Consider the following 24,359-nt stretch of genomic DNA (forward strand, 5'->3'; position numbering starts at 1 on the left):
TCTGTATAAAAGCTTACTTTATGAAGCACAGACTAAATATTCAGTAAATATGTCCTTTACATAGTATGAGCATCCTGTCAGAAAAGTTCAGATATACAAACAAAACAAACAAAAAGAAAAATCCAATCCTGACATCAAAGTGCCGAAGTTGTCTTTTTTTTTTTTTAACTTAAATAAAACATAACAATCAACTATTTTTTTTCCACAACCCTATATTACAGCACAGGCCTAACCTAGAACATTGGGAAACAATGGTTAGCACAACAGCCAAAGTGACTATAAGGGGAAGTCTCCGTGTAAGAAAGCAGGTATTTATCCTAACAATACAGCTTTAGAAAAAGTACTTCCTCTCTGAAAGCTCCGCTCCTGTTTCAGCGTTTTGGTCTGTACAAGAATCAGGTTCCAGGATTCCAGCTGTGATTCCAGATTTCCAGCAAAGTCCCAAAAGGATCTCAGATCCCATCAGTCACTGTTAATACAATGTACGTAGCAACAGAAGCAATGTGTCCGGAGCCAAAGATATAATTGTTCCTCCCATCAATATCCGCAACCCTGGTTATGTCTACATGCTTCTGAGTCACACTGTGTTTGTGTGAGGGGGGCGCTGAACTCACTGATCTACAGTTGTGTCATTACATAACAAATCACACAGAAAGAGAACGTGTGTATGTGTGTGTGTGTGTTTGGGGGATATAGGATCAATCGAGGTGCTCACAGAGAGCGATACCACCATATGTCCTTTTCCCACAACCTTACACAAGTCCTCCTTCCAGAAGAATCGGCCTCATTATGTTGTTTTCCTCAATTTGGAGTAATGTGTGCTGGATGTCCATTTTGCCTGTTCTTGGCTGGCAGAGACGGTCGTACTAAGTAAACCAAACCAGTCTCTTCTAAGAAAACAAGTCTCTCCTCCATCAGCTCCTTCTCACCCATGTGGAGGGTGTTTTGATGGCTACTTTGCTGGTGGAGTTGTTTTGCCGCCGTTCCCCTCTCCTATCCAGCATGCTGTCAGCCTACCTGACTTTAGCCCACTACGCTAGAGCAGTCCTGCTGCTATGCTCTGCTGTCAGCCAGCCTCCATCTGAAATCGGTCAGGGCCTGCTTTCCTAAAAACATCTTCATCTAATAAGAAGCTATGCAACAGAAAGTCAAATTCCCAAAATTATAACAGGGCAAACGACGCTGCGATAGGTCCATGTAGCATGTTATAAATCAGAGCAGAGATCAGTCAGACTTAAAAACACGTTTTATCACGTGGCTGGCTTTGTCCTGAAGATGCTTTTGAGAGATCCAGGCCTGACTGTGCCGGCAGTGCTATTCAGCATAAGGCCGTCGGCTTGTTTTCTCTCAATGTGCTCAACAAAATCTTTATACAAATAACATGACCCTGCTATATTTACTTCTTCCTGTCGCCTACAAGTTCAAATTCTTAACTGGAGCCACTTTCAAAAGCACGCCAATGCACACGCGTACACACACATGCATGTGCACACACCAGCCCACCCACACTTTCCTGTTCAGCCCTTCAGTCTTCAGAAACCTCACGCCCAACCATATATTGTTACATATGAGTTCTGGCAGCTCAGTTTACTCAGTCATGGTACAGAAAGAGCAGTAAGTGGATAACATGGCACAGTGCTTTTGCCCTCTCCAGAAACATACAGTTAAACACAGGTTAGTATTAGAGGGGGGAAGCGGCAGCTCAAAAATCACAGGAACACATGTTTGATCTCTGACAAGTAACAGTATTCTTTAAATCCCTCAACAGCTAGTGCCGAGGTGCCCTTGAGTAAGGCACTCAACCTCCAGTTCCTCCGGTGGAGCAGCTCAGTGAACAGTTTAAACTATGGTTCCTCTTGGCAGCTCCTGCTCTCATGTGAATGCATGTAAATGTGTGAATGTTGAGAGGGGAACCCTTGCTGGGGTGAATAAAGGTTAAATAAATAAATAAATATGCTATACAGGAATCTGATCCTCCTGAGTTCTTCTCCGAGTTCCTATATCTCCGGGACAGATATGTTGCATCTTCAGACACCATTCTCCAACAATATTGTAGGTCCATAAAGCACACAGTCTTGTGAGTGGCCGAGTGTGTAAACGCAAGTTGAAGTAAAGCCAAAATGCTACAGTAGTACCATCTGTACTATGTCCATCTCAATCACTGCTTGACTCCCAAGCTGCGGAGCAAGGCAAAGGAAACCAGTCTGTGTCTGTGCAGTCTTATATCGACAGGTTATAAACTACTGCAGCTCACAACTAAAAAACACATTTCAACTAAAGACAACTCTTCACTCTGAGTTCAAAAATTAATACTGACGATGCTGCTATAAATAGTGATCACAGTTATGATCGCTGTAATGTGCAATAACAAAAGTTAAAAGAACTGAGGTTTGGCAGGGTCGCTTGTGGTGGGGTATCAAGCGCACGCTCTTCTTATCTATTGCTCATTACAGGAACTTATCATCACGGTTGATAAATTCTGGGAAGGATAGTGATGGCTTACTAAAGAATGGAGCACAATAAATAAAATGCTAACAGCAAATCCGAGAAGGACTTGTAGGATTTAACTAGTTTGGCTTGAAGAGATGCTGCTTTGAGGGCTGTGGCATTTGGTCTTCTTTCCTCAGCTCCTCTTTCCTGGGATGTCGCATCCAGTTGCCCTCCCGTTCAGGCCACCGTGCGCCTGACTGATGGACGGCGAGGACTGCGTCTTGCGGAGGTGGCACTCTCGGCCGGCCAGACCGCCCTCCATGATCAGGCCGCCCATCACGCTGGCCTCAATCTTCTCAAGGTCATCCGTCTCTGTGCGTATTTTAGCCTGCAGGAGGCTGATGTATGTCTCATACCGAGTCTTCTGCTCAGAGAGGGGCGTGGAAGGAGAGATGTGTTTTTGAAGACAAAAAGACCAAAGGACAATTAATCAAGAGTCAAACAGAAGAGACCAATAACACAATTTGCCAAAAAACAGGTTGTCTACCCTAGCTTTTAATACCAAGGGTAAATAAAGTGACCCTTGACTCTAAAAATAATACAGCAGACATGTTCCTCTGTCATAATTCGTGGTCTATTAGCTATTTATCAGTTAAAAAAAGAAAATTAAAAGCAGAGAAATTAACAAAAAGCAACACAAAGAATTTACCTCGTATGCGAGGTAGTGCTCTTTGAGCCGGTACTCCTCCCACTCTCTGCTTTTTGGGTCAGCTGAGGGCAGATTTTTCCGGTGTTCTTCCAGCTCCAGGCTCATCTGCTTCAGCTTGTTCTCGTGACTCAGCAGCTGGTCCTCCTGCACCAATCACAGCGCAAACAGATGCCAGAGGACCCCAAAACAGCCAATCAGATGTAAGCAGATACAAATAGCATATGTAAACTGTGCATGCTGCTGAAATAGACTGTGTGGTATATGCAATTAGTACTGGATGCTGAATGCTGACATTGGTGTATAATGTTTCTTGTGGGATGCAAGAGAAGGAAGTTCGTGTTTCTAATGCGTGCCACCATCTGTGCATGTGCTTGAGTGCGGACCTGGTTCAGTCGGGTGGATGAGGACGGCAGGATGGGCCGACAGAATTTCTTCATGGAGCCGATAGCAGCAGGGAAGGCTGGGGCAGAAAACAGCGCCGCCACCAGGTTAATCCGGAAGATCCAAGACATCATCTCCTCCTCACTCCTGGAGAGAGACAGAAACAAAGACAGAGAACCAATTCATTCAAGTTTTAATGGTGGTATGTTTCATTTTAGCAGGAAAATGATGACAGCAACCGAGCAATTAAAATCATATCAAACATCCAACTAGTTATACTACACACCTACATTTTCAATTGAAAGCTTTTAAGATTTCAAATCTAAATGACAAATCCAACACAGAAACAGTTCTGAAGTCATTCGACACAATAATAGTGTAATCAGTGTTTTGAGGCATGCTGAATATCAAATGAGAGATAGTGCCTTCCATTATCGGATTATTAGTAGGTACTCCTTTTTTAGCACCTTAAACCACCACAGAAATTCTTCTTAAGAGCAGGGCTATTTACAGATTATTCATAGATCATTATGCACCACACACCCTTCTCCTCTACACCTGCGTATCCTCTTAAAACATTCATTCTCAAACCGAAGTAACATGGTTTCATCAAAAATAATGCAAAATTAAAACTTGAAAAAAAAAGTTGTAAAATTTCGAAACCTAAAATTTTACTGTTTAAGGACAGATAACTTACGGTGCCTGCAGCAGAAAGACTCTCCAGTCTGAGGTTTTGAGCTTCAGTACGTAGGCTCTCTTGCTGTAGTCGGTGGCACGAGTAGCTAAAGCGTGGTGGATTCGCACTGCGTTCTTCAGGTCTACCTCTGAAATGTCGGTATCTGGCTTGTACTCATCCTGGGTAAGTAACAAGAATAAAAGGAAACTGTTGCACGTATCGATAGTGTCCAGATCACTACATTCAGGTTGACACCAGAGTAACATCACCTTCATACTATCACCTGAAATTAAAAACATTACCCCGATGACAAGAAATAGAAGCTAATTTATTTAACCTTATGGGCTGTTAGTAAAGTCTTCCTGCCAGCAGGGGGAGACAAACACACACTTACACAGACCAGCCTCATTTCCTCTGTAATTGCCTTTTCTATCACCCTCCCTTTCTGGCACACACACACACACACACACACACACCCACACACACACACACACACACACACACACACACACACACACACACACACACAGAGCACAGAAGCTCACAGCATCCACCACTGCAGTGACAGCAGTGTGTTTCTATGGTAACAGAGCAGAGGACGAGATGCGGTACCTTCTGGAGATATAAGATCATCCCTTTCAGAACTGCATAGAACTTCTTCCATCCTCGGCGACCCCTTGGAGCTAGGAGAAAAAACACAAAGAAAGCTCTTGCTTTATTACTATTTTTCTTTATCATAAAGGATTTGCTAACTTGAGTCAAAAATGTGTGTACTCACTGCGTTTGCCATCCATGTCGGCGTGGCTTTTCCGGGTCAGCACGCCATGCTTGTAGGTGACGGCATTTAGGAGAATGGGAATGGCAATGAAAGGGTTACTGCCGTCCGTTACCCTAGCAACACGTTTACTCCCGCCCTCACATTGCTCCTCCACCAGTTCTGACAGACTCTTCCTCAGCTCCTCCTCCTCACTGCACACACACACACACACACACACACACACACACACACACACACATTGAAATGTATTCAAGTGCACTTACTTCAAAAAACTTGCATACTACAAATACTTATCCTTTTGATGGGCACAGAACACATACTCACACTGCCCACTCAAGCTTCTCGTTCTTGATCGAGTTATACAAAACCTGTGCAGGCAACAAAAGAGGGGACTTGTGAACATTTTCTTTAAAAAAAAAAAAATTGACTACTGGGTTGGAATGACAACACAAACTTTAGTCTGTGGCTGAGAATAAATGAATAAATAACAATCAAGCTGACTCAGTCTCCTGTTGCTGTGCTACTTCAGGACGAGATCTGTACCTTTAATAAATCTTTGGGAAAGTCTTTGCTGTTGTTGAGACCTTCTAGATTACTGATAAACTGCTGACAGGACATCTTCTTCCCAATGTTCTGAGGAGAGGAGAACACACCAAGAGACAGAGAGAAATGAACAAACAACAATTTAATGATTTTTGGGGGGGGCATGTGTATGAAAAGATTTTTTTAAAATATATTATTATTATTTTAAAGAAACTGGTGCTTTACACCGAGTTTTATCGACTCCAATGTCGATGCAGATTAGATTCTGTCCACTGGGTGGCAGTGTTATACAGCTGAGGTACTACCGCAGTGGTAGTGCCTATATTAGAACATATCAAGCACACCTTTTACCAGCGTTTTGACCTCTAATCACGATGCCTCATGATTAGAAGGGAGATGTTTCTAACCTGAATAGACACAGAAGTGGAAATAAAACTGATCTGAAACTGATGTGATTCACACATTCCTCCAGGGAGGCTACATAGCAGGCAAGACAGCCCAGTTCCCTTTTCCAGCGAAAACAGAAATTATTCAGGATGTGATCTGACAGGCAGTGGAAAATGTTTTATTCTCTCTTTACTGGTATGATCCACTAATGGTCACAAGAAGATAATACTCTTACAACTTCACTGAATGATCAGTTTTCATTTAAGCAGCATAAATACCAACCAAACTTAGGTATTTAAATACTTTTGTCTCACTGAACGAAAGTATTTAAAAACCTACATTTTAAAAATATGACTTCAATTCTATTGTCAGCTGACAAAAGGAGGAGCATTTGTGAACGAGATGAGTGTTAGTACTGTACGTATACTTACCACCTGCAGGGGCAGAGAGAGACCAGGGGACCAGATATGGTTAGCAGAGGATGGATTTGAAAAGGAGGGAAAGAGATTGAGAAAAGAGAGGATTTTAATTAGAGAAGGCCTATTAAGTAAAACTACTATTAGCAGGAGGGTGAAGAAAAGCAAAGCAAAAAGCCTATGATGGATCATGTTATGCAGACCACAGTGTCCCTGTTTTTAGAAGGGAACAGACGAGACTACAGGAGGAGAGGAGAGACAGAAACAGGTCAGAAACTAGGCCGGGGAGGGGAGAGAGAAGCTGGGACAAAAGCACAGAAAGAGAAGGGAAAGAAGAAGAACTATACCTAAAAGAGGACATAGATAAAGACATGGCATTGCTGACAAAGGCCTGTATTTACACTCTGTTGTCTAATTCAGTTTTCAGTCCTGTGAGGCAAGACCTGAATGTCAACAACCTACATGTTTTGGGGACTCCAGACTCATTTTAAAAAAAGTCCCTGCCGGAGGTCCACTTTGGCTATGTTTGTATCTTCCTGAAAATCACCTTTCACTGATAATTACATATAGCTTTGATCTGGATGGGTCGATAATACTGCCTTTGGGAGGTGAAGGACAAGAAATCTTTCACTGTCAAAGCAAATGTGAAAGCTATTTAGCGAACGTCAGCTAGTTTATCTAACTTTGATGCAGAGGTGGGACCAAGTCATTGTTTTGCAAGTCTCAAGTAAGTCTCAAGTCTTTATCCTCAAGTCTCAAGTCAAGTCTCAAGTAATGTCAGGCAAGTCAGAGTCGAGTCTCAAGTCACTGGTGTAAAAGTCCGAGTCAAGTCACAAGTCTGAAATTTTGAATTTCAAGTCCTTTCGAGTCATTAAAAAAACGAAAAAAAGCATGTTGCAGTTATGCTAAATGTAAATATTAGACCATGTAATTTTAAAATCTGTGTTTTTCTCAACACATGACAAAATAGTGAACTTAGAAAATATACACAAATTGTGAAATTGCACCTCTTTAGAATGCAGCTCAATTAAACCTAGCTCCAAGAATAATTTTCACCGACAGTTCTGAGATAAGCTGCATGTTATTCTTGGATGCGGTTGTAGGACCGGCTTTAAAATCGCATGACAAAAATATCATACACATTAAAAAAAAACTGCATCACCAACGTAGCCTGGACAACATTTGCTAGTTAGATGAAGTCAGCTATCTCATCTTAGCATATTTATATGCATATTTATAATCATACGGTTCTTGGAGTGAGTGCACACACTCATGAAGTTTAGTAACTTCCGGTCACTGCAACAAGCCCAGGTACAGTTTACCGACAGATGGGTGCAGGACCTTGAAATGCACCGTGTAGAACGAAAGACCATCGTACGTATCATAAGTTTACCAGTCTCACAAATTGTCGTCATAAATACACATTCCTTAACCGTTTATTAATAGGACCTTTGAGCTCAACGGTAATTAATTAGTAGTGGAAATAATTTCTGGTAGCATCACAGAAATGTAGCAGTGACAATAATATTGTATGCTGTAATCGTACTGGACAATTAGTGATACAAAAAACCTGTTTTATCCTGTGAATAAAAGTATATGTTTTTGTCAATGTACCATAATAACAGAAGCGAAACGCAATATTGTGTCAGGACAATTCACTATTTATGCACAATAAATAAAGGAGCATAGCGCGACAATTTCTGTTCAGCGCCAGACTTGCTTGTAACCTATATCACCAATTATGTTATGAAAATGACGTATTAACTACTAAAAAACACTGACCTTCGTGTAAATGCTTGGAGCAGACTAACCTGTGAGCTGGAGTGTTCTGGGACGTTATATTTGATCTTTGAATGGCTGCAATCCAGGCCATCCGTCGCCTGTTTGTCACTTCGGAAACATGGCTCGAACAATTTCTCTTAAACGTCGTAATCCGATAACAACCGATCTCTTTACCCGTCGGCTTCCCGTGGCTGTCATGCGACCGGCTATTGCAGTTAATAATACAACAGCTTCTTGACATTTTTGTGTTTCTTTTTATCGCTGTGTAACTGATTTTAATTGAAAGCCTGCGTGCGCTAGTACTTCTTGCCACGAGTTCCCAGAATCCTTTGCGGTTCTACCCGTGAATGACGTCACATTTTCAATCTCTATATAATATGCGTGTTAAATTTTATATTTGGGGTGAAATTAGAGCTGGGCGATATGAGATTTTTTTCATATCACGATATGTTTTTTTCATTTCAGGCGATAACGATATCCATCACGATATAAGCCAAATAACTATATTTGTAAGATTTAAATGTGCCGTTGCTCACAAGTAAAATGTGAAATAATCAGCAGCTTGTTTTTATTTAAATATTTATTTCCCATAATAAGTTCAACAGGGTAGATGTACTTAAGGAACATGAGACTTTTTCAGATAGATAAAGGCAAATATTGCAAACTACACAAAAGGCAGCCGCTAAAGCGTTTAAGTTTCAAAATAGAACAAACGAAACAGACTAAATTGTCAATTCCACTTAGAAACAAAATATTAATTCTAAAAATAAATCTTAGTTTGTTTTACAGAAGAACAGACAAAACTGACTAACTTTTGTCAATATCCAATAAACTGAGAACTAAAAGGAAATTCTCAATCTCTCCTTGTTGTATAGCTTAGCTTTTCAAACAGTTTTAACAGTTACTTTAGTCTGACAAAAGCCGAATGACGAATTAGCGCTTCCAGTCAGAGACTGAGGCTACGTCCACACGTACACGGGTATTTTTGAAAACTGAGATTTTCCGTTTTCGTTTTAAAAAATAATCCCGTCCACACATAAAGGCAGAAATGAAGGAAAACGCTGCTATGAACATGCCAAAGCAGCAGGTGGCGCTAGATTCCTAACCGTGCCGAAATGTTGGCCAATCAGAAGTCTAGAAGCCTCGGTGGGAAAAAGTAAACAAAGCTGGGGCATAGAAGCAGAACCGAGTCGTATGTGTGGAGGGACAGTAACTGTGTGTATATGTAAGCATTTAAACACTGCAGAGAGTAGAATTAACAGTATTGTAGAAATTCCTTTCACCGAAACAATAACGTGGCGCACAGTGTGACGCATGCACCAGTTTATTGTATTTCCAGACTTGCTTTCGGCACAATTCACAGTGCACGCTACTCTATTTTTTGTCAGACTTGAAATAGCCGAAATACCTTCACACTACGGAACTTCTATGGCTCTTCCGTTTGACAATCTCTCCGGCATTGGAACCATCATCTGTTTTCTCTTCGGTCACGCTCGGTTGATTTTTCTAGTCGGCACACTCATTTCCTCCATTACCCGCTGGCTGCTTCCCAAACAAACACACGTGCGGCTTGGCACTTGTGCTGTACGTAACAAGCCACGCGACGTGACGCTGCGGCTGTGATTGGTTCGGCTCTGCGCTACTTAATTTGGATTGGCTGACCTTTTTTTTTTTTTTCTTTGAGGACAAGAGCGGCGAGGTCTATCGCGATAGCTTAATTTCTCTATCGAGTAAAAGTTATATCGCGATACATATCGTTATCGTTCTATCGCCCAGCTCTAGGTGAAATATCAAGTCTTTTCAAGTAAACCGGTTCAAGTCCAATTCAAGTCCCAAGTCATTGGTATAAAAGTCCAAGTCAAGTCACAAGTCTTAGAACATTTTTTCAAGTCAAGTCTAAAGTCATAAAATTAATGACTCGAGTCTGACTCGAGTCCAAGTCATGTGACTCGAGTCCACACCTCTGCTTTGATGCATTCATTAGTGTCAGGGTCACTGTAGTCAGTGTTCTAGGGCAGCAGCAACAAACCAGTAACACTTTAGTTAGCGTTCCTTGTTCTGATGGGACTGAACAACTAACCAACATTTTGTTAAAGCTAAGCTTGCAAAAACAACAGGTAGATAGCAGACCTCACAGGTGGGCTTTCTATAGCAATATGAAGTCACATGAAGAGTGATTTAGACAAATGAAAGGTTGTTAATTCTGGGAATCAGAATGTCAGAGAAATACAATACATACATGTCCATGCAGATCTGTGTTGAGCAGCATGAGGGCGCAGGTCAATGTGTGGGCTCCATCTGTAAAGGGACAGTACACATGGCTGAGGTCCGCTAAATGTCACACCACTTCTTTCCAAGCACACACACTCATATAAAAACAATAGTGTACAAAATCAATGTACATACAGTTTTTCAGCACACGTCTGCAGTGCTGCACAAAATATATCTACACACTCAAATAATATCATCTGGTGCTATAAAGTGATTTGCAATAGTTACATTTTAAGAATTGAAATGCACCAGCTTCATCACTGCAATGCAAAACTATGGGCCATGGACATTTAGTCAACTGTTTTCTACATGGACACCAACAACAGCCATTTTTTTTTGTCTTTTTTCACTTTCTGATTATAATACTGTTACCCTTGATTATCTTTATCATCACCTTCACAGCTCTGACCTTCAGAGGTGGGTGTCTGGGGGTTACAGTGGCAATAGCGTCTGGAGAAATGGACAAGGACCCGCTCTCTCTCCTGGGTTTCGCCCATCAGTGGAAAGGCCTTTAAGAAGTTCCTGCCACACATGAACAACCTTATGAAACATTTTTCTCAAAAAAACCCCAAAACTTCAACAGTTAGTCCTGCTTTTTAAAACTCAGGTCATTGTGGCATAGTGCAGTATGGTACAGGTTCCACATCTAAACTGTAAATAAATCAGAGGGGATCAGTGTCAAAATCATTGATTGATTTGTCAACTGACACTTTTGTTAAACAACAAAAGCATATTATTATCACAGATCTGAGCATTTTCTGTTTTTGTTAACTGTGCTAAATTTAAAGTTATTGGGCATCTTTCTTTGCCTTTAGACAACAATTCTGATGGCAAAAGAGCCAAACGGGACAGGCAAAAAAAAAAAAAAAAAAAGTTATTATTCTAGGGAAGCCATCTTGGTAGCTGACATCTTTTTTTCAGATTTAGATACAGATGATGCATCTAAAAAATTTTTTTTCAGAATTCATCACTTTGGCTGAATGTACTTTGAAGATCCAGAATATGTAAAGATCCCAACAGTACCAAAATGAATGCAGGATGTCACTTTTCATCAGCATTGTTCACTCAACTGAAAGTCCTGCACTGAAGGCAGCAGTCTGAGACAGCAACATGTCAGATACAAGACCGTGATGTACTCTGCAGCTGTCAGCTACACCAGCTAACTGTACTGAGCACGACAGCTTGATTAACACAAAGCTAATGTGTTGTGAAGAGGGAATGTGAAGAACACACACAGCCTAGGTGCATGCACTAATAGCTCTACCATCACACATTCATCACCTGCCAGTGCTGAGTGGGCATTACCTCAGGGCGCGATCCAGCGACAAGCCAGAGAAATCAAAGAAGCTCAGGTACTCTGATGCCACCATCTGGCTGAACTCATTACTGCAGGGAGACAGAAAGCACATCAACAAATGTTATATAAATGTTTGATAACACTATGTTACAGCCACGACTAAGGGTGTAACTCCCCTGTGATTAAACGGAACTTCATTATATTTTATTTCAAATTACAATACAGTTATATTTACCAACAAAACAGTTAAAACCTGACTTGTTGCGCCCTTATTTTTGTGTGCCTACTGGGAAATATTTATAGATAATGGATACACATTCAGATATGAACACACATTGAGGAGTGTTTAATGAAACTTTTTTCTGTTTTGTTTGTTTGTTTGTTTGATTTTTACATCCATCATCTTTGTGTCTCGTGGATATGGAACACTTGTGGCAAGCCCACAAACCTCCCTGTATTGGACCATCACACCAGAGTGTGTGTGCCTGTGTTAACTGTCTGTATGCATGCTCACTTCTTGCCCAGGTGTCTGGCCACATCGCAGCGTTTGAAGCCCTCGAGGTGATAGAGGCGCTTGGCAAGCCTCTTCGCAGCCTCACAGTCAGCTCGGCAGCCATTGGCCAGAGTATCCGTGCTCCCGTGTTCCAGACTGCCCAAATCACACTCATCTGAGTCAGACAGCCCGTCTGTGAGGTTGGCATCGCTGAGGAGGAGAACACACACACACACATGTAAAAACAAACACACAGTCGCACACACAAGCAGGTACCCAGGGTAATGAATGGAACGCATGCCCATTATGGACACCCACTCACTCACAGCTAAACAGAAAAAGCTCAACTGTGAAGCATAAAACTCAATTACATAAACATATGCTCACATGCACAGAAAAACAAGTCAAATGAGGTTCAAATGACTTGTTATGGCAGTGACCCACTTTCACTGTCACTTAATGTCCTACTTTGATGCAGTGGATATGATGGCTGATTATACAGCTGAAGCTGCTTTCACCTGCCCCAATCTCCTCTAAAAAGCCCCACTAATCTCAGACCGTGGACCACTAAGATAATTAGAATTAAAGGGCTATATTAAAGGGCTATAACATAAAGAAAACCCTTTAATTCTACCCTTCTATTTTGGGAAAATGCAGCTGGGAAGTTAGTAAAGTAAGCTTCTCAGAAGTGACCAAGTAATGCTCCTTCCCTGGCCTCGATGGTAGCTTTCCCCAAACACCCAAATGTGCTAGTTAAACGCCCTTTGCAACCTCCTTGTCTATCAGTCAAATGTCTATTCCAGCTGTGAATGAGTCTGTGTGAGAGTATGAAACAAGGAGTTTATGCCAAAAACAGAATGCACTTAGTCACCCCTGCAGGAGTAATAAAGGTGAAGAACAGATAAAGTGAGTGTTGAGAACACGACAGAACGTGCTGTTTTCAGCGTAAAGTAATAACTTGCACAGGCTGAATCGATGACAGATTTCCAACACTATGCACCATGGTAACAATACATGGTAATGTTTCAAACTGAAATGTGTTAACCGTTGCTGGAATATACCATTTTATAAGCAGCCTGAACTGATTATTAAGCTCTTTTCTATTTCACCCAAGTGAGTTACTCATTTAAGCGTATGCTTAAACATAAAATAAATAAATAAATAAATAAATGAATCATACTTTCAGCCAGTAAAAGCCTAAGTAGAAGGATGTAAAACCACTGCAGGGGAAAGCATGCTCAACAGGCCTAAAGCTGCATAAATATCATTCATGCTCTGATCCTAGTGATCTAACACAAATTTGATGTTTATATGAATAAAGTCAACTTCATTCAATTTATTAGAAGTTCCACATGTATTGTCCAGGGCATCGATATAAATGGAATACATTTGACAGGGGTGGACGGGCATAAAAGCTTTTAGCCTAGTGATTTAGCACTGTACATTAAATTGGGGGAAGTAAAAACTTTTAATCTTTATATACCTTTTATATAACCAGGAAATGGAGCTCTTCAGATTTAGAATCTCTTAGGCAAGAGCTTCCTGGCCAACACAGAAACATTAACCTATGATTAACCTAACATGTTTTTGATTGCAGGGGAACCCAGAGCTGACAGACTGAACAGAGAAGGCCCATGCACAGGTTGAGACATAGGACCTTCTTGCTGTGGGTAAACAGTGCTAACTTGCTTAACCATCATGTTGCAACAAAATGATTTTAAAAAACTGACACAGCAGCAGGAGCTGATGTTCTGACTTTTTAATCACTAGTATGGGTCATGCTTCAGAAAGACACTAAATTATACATTTTGCAAAATGAAACTTAAAAGCATCTTTCATCAGACCCTCCCTGTCTGGCAAACGCAGACATATTTCAAACACTGCACTGTCCAGCTTGTAAAACAGGATTTGGCGTTACAGAGTTTTACCCTGAGGACATCAGCAGGTTTCTGAGGCTTTCAGTCACAGAAGACACTACATAACTTCTGAGTAGCACCATGACAGCTAGGCTGAGTCTCATGCTACAGTTGGCAACCTTTAATAAATAAGGGCATTACTGCAGGCTGTGATGAAGGCTACTGGGGGCTGAAGGAGAGTTTAACAGTCTGTTTATTCAAACAAAAGGCCCCACATGCTCTGTGGCTGTTAAACTGTTGTAAAGACAGCATAGATAATCAATGCAGAGTATTAATTAGTGCCCTGCTTATGTATTTATGACTTACTGTGGCAGCTTGATTGATGTTATATCCACTGTGCTGCACTGCACTACATACTTTGCACACTGTTATGCACGCCAGAGTCAATCAGTGGGAAGCTGTGTAGCCTTTTTACTGGCATCTTAATAAACAGTGAGGATTGTTTTTGATTCCAAGTCATTTCTGTGACTTCTGTGTGTCGATAGAGACTTGACATTTCTCCACATGTGATGTGCACGTCTGTAAGACACTTGCTCCATCCAGACCCCACAGGCAAAGTATTGGTTAAAAGACAGCATAACGCCCATCCATGACAAAAGAAAAAAAAAAAAAGCAAATGGAAATGATACACCACTCGCATGTTTACCAGCATCCTGATGACAAATGAGGTACACGCATTCACCTCCGTCAGTCTCAGCAGCATTTCTTCATTTCCTGCTGGTCTCTGGTCTCTGCATCCGTGATGCGCCGCCAGCAGCCCCAACAGATGATTCAGATGTCTTTGCATAATGTGATCAGCCCAATTTCATTACCCTCGTAAATTCAATACATTAGGCACTGCTGTCGTAAAGGATTAGTTGGTTACTATGGATACAGCGGAAGCTAAGTGTCCCACGCTACAGGAAGAAGAATGAAAGTGGACAAAAATCCAAAGCTACAGGCGAAATCACAAATGACTAGTTTCCATAGCTAAGACTCAGTCCCCTGACTTCACGCACTTTAGCTGACTGTGTGCTACACCCATACAGCTCAGTACCACAAAGGACTCTGATTTCCCTGCTCCAGGCAAGGATCCACTTTCATGTCTTGGCTGATTCATTAATCTCATAGAATCATCATCTGGCCCTTGATCTGCTGGGGCCAATTTGCCTTGGTAGCAACAGACTATTACCCCCATAAACAGAGTACCCAGAGTCACAGGATACATAAACTTCTTAACCACCAAGAGTTGGGTCATACAAACTTCTCCAACTTATCATAGCAAAGCATCACTTCCAAGAATGACAACGAGATTGCAGATAAAGCCAGCAGAAAATGGCCACTGACAGCGTGCAAAGGCTCAGCCTTGGGGACAGGGTGGGGAGTTTCCGGGAGGAGTAAAACTAGCTGCTCTTTGGAGTGGAAAAGGGGCCATCAGATCTGGTTTAGGGATGCGATTAAAATGCTTCCTGCACAGCTACCCCATAGCCAGCTCCTCATCAATACACAACTCTCACCCACAAAAGCTTAGTTACTTGAGACACAAACAATTAGATGAAGGGAAAAAATTCATAACAACAGGCAAACATGTTGATATACACCTAATAAAATGAGTGTGCCAGACCATTAAAACAATATCCAGCCTGGTGTTAGCAGTGAATGTGCTTTCGCTTGTCTGATCATATTAATTCACTGCATTCAGAACGTCCTTATAAATCATTCAAAACTCATATCAGTCGTGGGGCTAAATTGCTAAAACGATGCCAGTCTCCCTCCCGTGCAACGGTCTCTGGCACACAAACACAAAATATTAGTGAGAGGGACACAGTATTAAGTGTCAGCTATCTAGTGCAGGTCTTTTGTGAAAAAGACACTCAGAGTTACTGAGGGCCAAGTGGCACACAGCAAAGCTATTAGTCTATGTGAAGGCACAATTTTGTATCCCCAGGCCAGTCTTATTCAGTCAGTGTGACCGCCACTCAGTCTGCGCTCGTGTCTGTGTGACTGTGTCATACTCAGAGCATGATAGGACATGTCTCTGACTCACATGCTAATCTCTTTAGCTGTGTACTACCCGTGCCCACAGCTACAAGGTGTGTCTGTGTAAGGTGTGTGTGTGGGTGTGTGCATGAGGGAGGAAGCGGAGGGTCCTAAATACATCTTGGATGAGTGTAATTACCAATTATGGGGTAAACCAAATTGTAAAATTCTGTGATTTTACAGGCTCTTCTTTTGCTTTTATATAGCCTACACTGATCTATGGCCAAAGTGATGTATAGCAGTAGAGGCAGAAGTAAAGCTCTGTGTGTAGTTGTGCAAGCGTGTCAGTGAGGTCATCTGTTTCAACTTTTAGATTGAGTCTTGGCAGAAAATGAAACTAAAAACAAATGTAAGAACGGAACCTAATACAAACAACAAAGGCACCTCTGTGAATAAAAACACTCGTTACCATTAGTTCAGTGAACCGATGACAGTAGCAGCCTTTACTGTTTATTAATAAACAAACAGAATCACACACATTACTGATATTTGCTCTTTTCCGTAGGGTATAACACTGGTGGCTGCTACAACAAATCAGCCGTACTGATTTTATAAGAAGCAGGCAGGTGACAGCAATCAGGTCTTTGGCTACAAACCATTTATTACATATTTTAATACATCACTAGAACTGAATCCAACAATAACTGATTAAGACATTAATCACTTGATCAGTAAGCTAGTGATAAAGTGACTTATTTTTAATCATTTTCCACTTAATCAGAGGGGTGGTGTTTTTAGTTTTGGCTCTTCGTTTCCTACCACTGTAAACCCATCAACCTGAACTTGGCAGCTTATGATCTGTCATATCTTCAATTAAATACTGAACTGAACTCTGCTGTACCCACGACATCAAATAATCTATCTAGCAATAGGTGAATTATTAAAACAATAATAATAATAATTCCAGCAGATTTGTTTTTTTTTTAATTCAAATGAAAAGTAATAGCTAACCCAGTCCAGCACATCGTCAGCCACGTGCCACATTAGATTAAAATACGGTTTGTCTTTTTCTTTTCTACCATAAATATGCCTTTCTATGAATATTATTCTAGTATCATGGGAATTTTTCGCCAGGGTCAACTTACACCACAGCTACCTCACTATTTCCATTTTGCCACGCAGCATAATTGTTAATGTACCCACCCATCTGGAGATCAGAGCTTTAAAAGAGTTTAGAGAGATAAAGCCAAGCTTACAGGAGTTGCAGCAAAAAGTCGAAGTGAACATCATATTCCTCTTTCCACATCTCGGATCTTGGAAATTAGCGGTTAAAGGCGTGCTACGGTCCGACCGCCTCATCGTCCAGTATTCGGTGAACTGTGCATCGGCCCGGCTTGGTGATCTAACGTTCAGCCAAGTCAAGTTCTATAAAATCGCAGCGTATTCAGAGACGATCAGTGACACTGCTGTGTTATTCCACTACAACGCGAACATGCACGGAGTGTGTTTGGAGGGCTTTCCTTGAAGTTTCTTGGTTGGTCTGAAAGCTCCATTGAAGGGAGGATGTTGGGGGCGGAGCGAGCACTGGACAGACTTTCTTTCTGATGAATAGCGCTGTTCCTAGTGGTGGCTTTACAATGGCCCTGTGTGTCCCAGCCAAGACAACTTCCTCTGCATTATAGGGCTGAGAGCCAGCAGATCAGTCCAACGCCAGCTGGACGTCCTGTTTTCTTAAAGTTCATTAAGTCGCAAGCAGTTAGTAGATGTGAGGATTTCTGTGCATGCTCAAAGGTAAACGTAAAGCCACCTGAGCTTAATATGACAAAATATGACTGGTTGGCTCTACTTTGCAAGAGTTTATCACCGGATAGAGAAAAATCCAAGCGTAATGTCCATGTGTAATGAACAATGAGACATTTAGCTAAAAATATCTACAGATATAACAGAGGTTAAAAAGAGGTGGGAGACTGATGGTTGCTATGTAAATATAATTTAAATGAGACAAAAATAACCCATCATGTAAAGCACACAAAACCACAGAGTAATATTAGTACATTTGCTAGCTAGAACACAAAGGCCGCTTTCTGATCTGATGGAAAGAAGCACAGAAAAAGAAATGACAAGTGTGGTAGGACTCGACTTAAGAGGTCAAAGAAGTGCAGGAGACTGATGCTGTCCAGTGTAGCAAGTGATTTATTCACCATTTTGTGACCCAAACAATATTTACAAAAAAACAAATAAGAAACTCAACTCTATAATTAACTCAGTTCAAATAAACATAACTGAACTTAAATCAACAGACATTAAGGTCAAACTGCACACAGCTACACTGACCTGAACCTTTCTTTCTCGAAACACCTGAGTTCTTCTGCTTAAAATAGTCCACTTAACCAAACAATTTCTCCTCTGGACTATTCCATTAAGTAGGTAGGTAAGATGAACATGATTATATTCAAACCTCTACTACTCCTCTTTACTGGCAACATAAACTCTGTGGTGTAATCAATACATATTACAACAATAAATCTATTTCTTCATAAACCCTCTAAACTCAACTTTATTAAATTATAAGAGTTCTTCCCCTTCTGCACTTGGTCTCTTCCTGTGACCTCAGACAAACCCAGAAGGTATAAAGCAGGAAGTAAAACTACATCTCCTCCTTTTGTTTCTGGAAGACAGGTAGGTAAGGTAAGTTCTAAACAATACCAATTAACAGTTGAAATAAATAACATGTTAACTTAACAAACTTGTAGGAATTGATTTAAACCAAGATGTTATATTATATAATCTGTAAAAGTGCAAAACATAAACAAACCCGGGATAGTAGATGTTTGCCTATTGCAGACCATATATGAAATATGGTTAAATCAAAACAAGAATGTTAACTAAGAATATAGACAAATGGTCTTCTCACCCACTTTATCACAACAAGCATCTGTATTGATAAAAGTAAAAAATCAGGAGATAGGGTGTGGAAATCTTTTAAAAAAAGCTATATATATTATACACTTTATTAAGTAGACCTGTTCTACAGGTGATATCTAATCAACCAGTCACAGGACAGAAAGTAAATGCATTTACACATGTAGACGTGGTTAAGACGACCTGCTGCAGTTCACACTGAACATGAACGTGGTTGTTGATGTGTTTCAGAAACTAATAATCTGCTGGGATTTTCCCACACAACCATTCCTAGGGTTTACAGAGATTGGTCAGAAAAAGAGAACCTGTGCAGTGAGCAGCAGCTTTCCCTTGATGAAAATACATTGATGCCTGACTTCAGGAGAATGGCCACAACTGCTCTGAGCTGATAGGAAGGCAACAGTAACTCAAATAACTACTTGTTACAATCAAGTTGTGCAGAAGAGCATCTCTGAACACACATTTCATTGAGCCTTGAAGCAGATGGGCTACAACAGCAGAAGACCACAGAATACGTGCCAGCTAAGAACGGGTGGTGTAATGGTGTGGGGGCAAGATAGACAGCGCACAATGTGCTTTGAGACAGCAGCCAAGAAAGCTGTAGTCCGCGTCTGTGAATACCCGTGTGTACACCTGTGTGCATACCTGTGTGGATCAGCATGCTTGCATTCCAAAGGTTTCTCCATGTAACGATCTGCTAGGGAGTGTGGGGAGCCACAGCCCCGTCCTCCAGGGTATGAAGCAGGTATGGAGGAGATCAAAACTCCAGACATCCAGAGGCCCCCAGAACACAAGAGACCAAGGAAGACCAACAGAGGGGCAGCCGCGCCACTGTCCCAGTAAGAGCTGAGGAGAGTCCCAGATGAGGGCTCACTCAGCAGCCGCGGAGCAGAAGCCAGGGGGAGTTGCAGTGACGCGCCCGTGAGCTCCGCCGGCAGCCAGCTGTGCCTGAGTGACCGAGCCCCAGGCCGAGAGGCCGGGGGCACCCCACCTCCGAAGTGGCCCGAGCGAGCCCCAGGCTCCAGGCCCCGATAAGCGGCCGCCAAGGAGTGAGCCGGTGTGTACCCGGACGCCCACCCCCAGACACAAAGAACCACCAACGCACCGACACCTGAGGGAGTCCGCCACTGGAAGGGGAAGTGGTGGTGGGTAGAGATAGGCCTCCAAACCTTGGAGGGCCTGAGATGTCCCCAGAGAGGTGGCGTCTGATACCCAACCTGACATATAGACACAGACATGCAGGCACACACAGACACAAACATCCATTCCCACCCTCATGCTCTCATATGCACTTACTCCACACTCAACCAACGTGGAGACAGACATAAAGAGACTCTGTCCCCAAGCGTACTCTACGAACCGGGTCTAGGTACCCTTGCCCCTGGAGGGGGGAACTGCACCCAGACCCAGGTGGTGTTACCCTTTTCCCTGCGGTGGGGAGAGGCAGACCGCCCCGACTCCGCAGCAGCAGGGAGGCCCCACACTCCAGACCGCAGTCGGACGGCCAACTCCTCCTCCTAGCCCCCCCGCTCCAGCAGGCCGCAGAGAATGGGGGTGAGAGAAGACTCCAAACCTCCCTCCACCCGCTCATTGTAGTGTTGATGCATGTGTGTTCTAAGGTGCAATTAAAACCCAGGAGGGCATGGAGCTACCTGCCAGAGAGCAGCAGGTAAGCGCATAGTCCCTCCTGCTAGCCCTCAATGTCTACGTGTATTTAAAATTGAGAGGTGGGCAAGGTGCATCTAATAAAGTGGCTGGTGAATACAGACAACAACAGTGGCCAGACTACTGTTTTTACACATCTGAACACTAGTCACAAGTCTGTGTTTTTTGGAGAGGCTTCCTATGACTCATGGATAACCTTTGTCATTCACACACAACCACACAGACAGCAGAATTTATAAACCTGTTGTAGCACAAATATGATGCCGCAGCCAACAGCACGTGGGGAAAAAAAAAAAAAAAGATTCAGCTTTTCAGCTGATGAGGTTTTAGAAGCGAAATGTTGCCTTAAAAACATGTAGCTGATTAAAACAAGCTCTTATTTTATGCATTTTAGTCAATCAGCCAGTGAAGCTTGACTCAAAAAGAACTTTGAGCTCCACCTGCTAAGTTGCAAACATAAGTGAACTCAATACATAAAAAGCCTTGCAAAACAATTTCTTAAAATAGTCACATGCGCAAACAGAGGTAAATTGCACTGTTTGCTGTTTGCGTCTTACTCTAAGAATTTGTATTGTATTTGAGCTCTTAATAGGAGTTACTATTACTGTTGACTGCAAGCCCAATTAAACATTGACAGTTGCAAGCCACACAAGACAACGACTGATTGATGATTTAGATGAAACACTGATGCACCCACAAACTGAGGAGAGAATAGAACAACCTAAATTTGTCAATCATTTACACCTTTATAAACACAGCATAGCTAAATAATACAAAATGACCAAGAAATCCTTCGATCAGTAATAACAACAAAATGAAAAAGGGTGAAAACCTTTAGCGTAGCTTACTGTTTCCATCTTACAAGCTCTTATTCACACACAGAGAAACACACAGGACTCAAAAACCACCTACTCAGCTGTAAACAATGGACAATGGTGACCTCTTTTGGCTGGGTGAGACTAATTATGTTCAGGTGTGGGATTGGGTTTAGTGAAACACTAAACACAGCAGCTTGATCTGACAGCAGCTAAAGATTACCATCTGCTGTAAAATCAGCTACAGTTTGAGCAGTCATGCCAAGAACTGCGCACAAATGTTTCATATGGTCTGCTTTCTCTTCCACTTAGCACATACAGGAAGTGCTGACAAGACGCCTCAGAAGCGAGAAACCCATGGTTAGAAAGACATAATTCAGCAGACACAGTCACTTCTACAGTAGGGTTGTGGGATGTGTCATAAAACAGAGTTGAGCTATAAATAGCCAGGGATAAATATGCTGGTGCTGAAACTATTCAGTTACCATGTGAGTCTGTGGTGAGAGGGTGAAAGAGATTTGTTTGCAAACCTTTTGTGTACGCATCTATTTTTGTGTATGTGGGACTGCATGTGTCCATATCACTGCCTGAGTGTGAGCCAGGAGAGGATAATCTGCAGGATGTTTCAGCAGTGCTATAGAACCTCACTAAGGGTTTTATTCCCAATGTGATATCCTCAAACATATGTGTGTGTGTGTGTGTGAGAGAGAGAGAGAGAGAGAGAGAGAGAGAGAGAGAGAAAGATTAAGAATATGAAAGACGGATATAAAGGACTCCCATATCTGCATCACTGAGTGAGCTAGAATGTGCGAGCATTAAACACAGTTTTTGTTTATGCATGCTTCTGGCCCACATGTCTTTCATGTGTATGTGTGTTTCTGCGCTCAACACTGTGTATGAAAGAGGTTAGTCCATGCAGTAGAGCTGCTTCTCTGATATGGAAACAAACTGCCTGGCTTTTATCTGCTCTGCTTGATCTGTTAGGCTTGTGAGCCACCAGGAGGAATACGCATACACAATGGAATCACATGTATTCATGCAAATGTTCAGCCATAGAACATTTGTCAAACACATTCATATATGTCCAGACACTGGATCTTTTTTCTTGAGTATTGCACTGCGTGTGTTTGTTTTGAGGGCATGGATGCTCTAGCGCAGTTTGCATTATCACATAATCAGCCTGCATCTAGTTGGCTTCACTGCGTAGATATAGCCTGCTTTATAGTAAGCTGCTGGACAGACAAATAGACTGACCAACAGAGAGTGTGTTTTCATGGCGATTTTAGTCTCCTCTGTGGATTAAGGTTAAGCTTCACTCATGGTCCCCACAGAGCACAGAGCAACACAACTCGTGTGAAGTAACAGTGACTAAGTAACCAAAAAAAAGATGCAATTGACTGTCTAACCCAATGACTGACAGGCTGACAAACTACACAAGTGTACAAGCTCAAAACTAAAAGCCAGGTTTGCTGACTAAGAGCACTGTCATCTCATATTTGCATGTACTGGTTGGCATGCTTACAGTATCTGCTGTACTTTTTCCCTGTTCCTGTGGCCAGCTGCCCATTTCACTATCTTCACCCACTGATGTCAGAATAGACAGTAACAGTGGGAATAATATCTGCAGAGAGGGTTTGGCTGAGGTAAGATTAGGTTTCTTTGCACCACATCAAAGCTCCAGCTACAAACGTTGAAGGCTAACTTGTGGACAGGCTGTATATGCACCAGGGAAGGGATGTCAAACATATGGTCCAGTAAATGGTCCATTTCAGCCCACTGGATTGCATTGTACAACATGAAAACTTCAAAGAAGGAGGGCATACATTTGGGTCTTTTAACTAATTTTGTCAGTTGGGCTCAGTATATCACACTAAAGTAAAAGATAGGTAAGTTATAGATAGACAAAATTAGGTATGTGTGTGTGGGTGGGGGGGTTAATGTTTGCTTCCCATTTAATAACAGAAAAGTGCCCGTTTTTTGCAACTTAGTAATTTTCTCTTTTTTTGTGCTTTTTTTTGCCATTTTATAACCATCTGGATGCACCAAAGTCCCTCTGAATCATGTATCATTAGTTTTATGGATGGTTTATTAAATAATACCCTACAGGAAAGGTAAATAATTTGCTAGTGTTTCTAAGAGTTTATTAGGCAATAACCTTCCAGCCCACTTCAGATCAAACTGAGGTGTATGTGGCAATGAGTTTACACCAGTGCACATGGTTTGCCAGCCAAATGGATCAGTTTGAATACCTGGTTTGACTGCCATATTACAAAAACTATGGTTAAAAAAGCTGAAAAATATGTAAAAATAAGGTGAGATTAGTAGTATGAACAACTGAAGCAAAACGTGGAGTAACAGCCTTTCAGTTTCATTCACAAAGAGCATGTTAGACATGTGTACATCAGATGTATGACTCAGTAACAGTTTCTGCAGCATTTTGAGACACATATGCCGATCCAACTGCTTCACACTGCATGCCAATGTGTTCTTCCGCAAAGACACACCACTCTGCCTCTTCAGCTGTATTGTCATTTACATTCACTCACTATCACAAGAGATAACAAACATCTGCCTTTCATATTTGTAATATTTAGATTAGTATGAATATAATATAGAAATATGCAACATTAAGGTTTTTGTATTTGTGGTTTTGAGCAAATTTGTATAGCTACATTTGTAGATGATGTACATGCACTGCAAAGATAGTGTATGCTTTCTCAGAGTGGAGCCTCATCACTTCTACTTGTCCAGGGAGCACAACATCTGTTTATAGTGACTGATGTAGCCTAATGAAGCACATTTCATTAAGATGTAGGGTATAAGCAACAACAAATTTGGGAAACATAAAAGAAACTTACTTCTTATCTTTTACTTGTAAACAATGTAACCACCCAGGGGCTTACACAAGCAAAGAAACAG

The 24,359-nt window shown here is 41.7% G+C and overlaps 1 protein-coding gene across 2 annotated transcripts in view; it reads right to left on the reverse strand.

The window, feature by feature from the left end:
• Positions 1-24,359, reverse strand: part of psd2 (pleckstrin and Sec7 domain containing 2) — a 39,739-nt gene continuing 15,380 nt past the window's right edge. Inside the window, exons 4-15 of one of the 2 annotated variants that reach the window (XM_085473630.1) lie at positions 12,185-12,373; positions 11,679-11,759; positions 10,768-10,895; positions 10,342-10,400; positions 5,518-5,607; positions 5,299-5,342; positions 4,975-5,165; positions 4,809-4,879; positions 4,218-4,375; positions 3,523-3,667; positions 3,140-3,283; positions 1-2,854 (exon numbers count right to left, since the gene is read on the reverse strand). In XM_085473630.1, the coding sequence (XP_085329756.1) occupies positions 2,624-2,854; positions 3,140-3,283; positions 3,523-3,667; positions 4,218-4,375; positions 4,809-4,879; positions 4,975-5,165; positions 5,299-5,342; positions 5,518-5,607; positions 10,342-10,400; positions 10,768-10,895; positions 11,679-11,759; positions 12,185-12,373 (1,531 nt within the window). In that variant the 3' untranslated portion in view covers positions 1-2,623. The remainder of the gene's footprint in view (positions 2,855-3,139; positions 3,284-3,522; positions 3,668-4,217; positions 4,376-4,808; positions 4,880-4,974; positions 5,166-5,298; positions 5,343-5,517; positions 5,608-10,341; positions 10,401-10,767; positions 10,896-11,678; positions 11,760-12,184; positions 12,374-24,359) is intronic. The other variant, XM_085473638.1, reaches the window with a different exon arrangement.

Source organism: Copadichromis virginalis, linkage group LG2, assembly GCF_057382275.1.
Source record: "Copadichromis virginalis isolate Kocher_CV1m ecotype Utaka linkage group LG2, C_Virginalis_male_GT1.1, whole genome shotgun sequence".
Lineage (NCBI taxonomy): Eukaryota > Metazoa > Chordata > Actinopteri > Cichliformes > Cichlidae > Copadichromis > Copadichromis virginalis.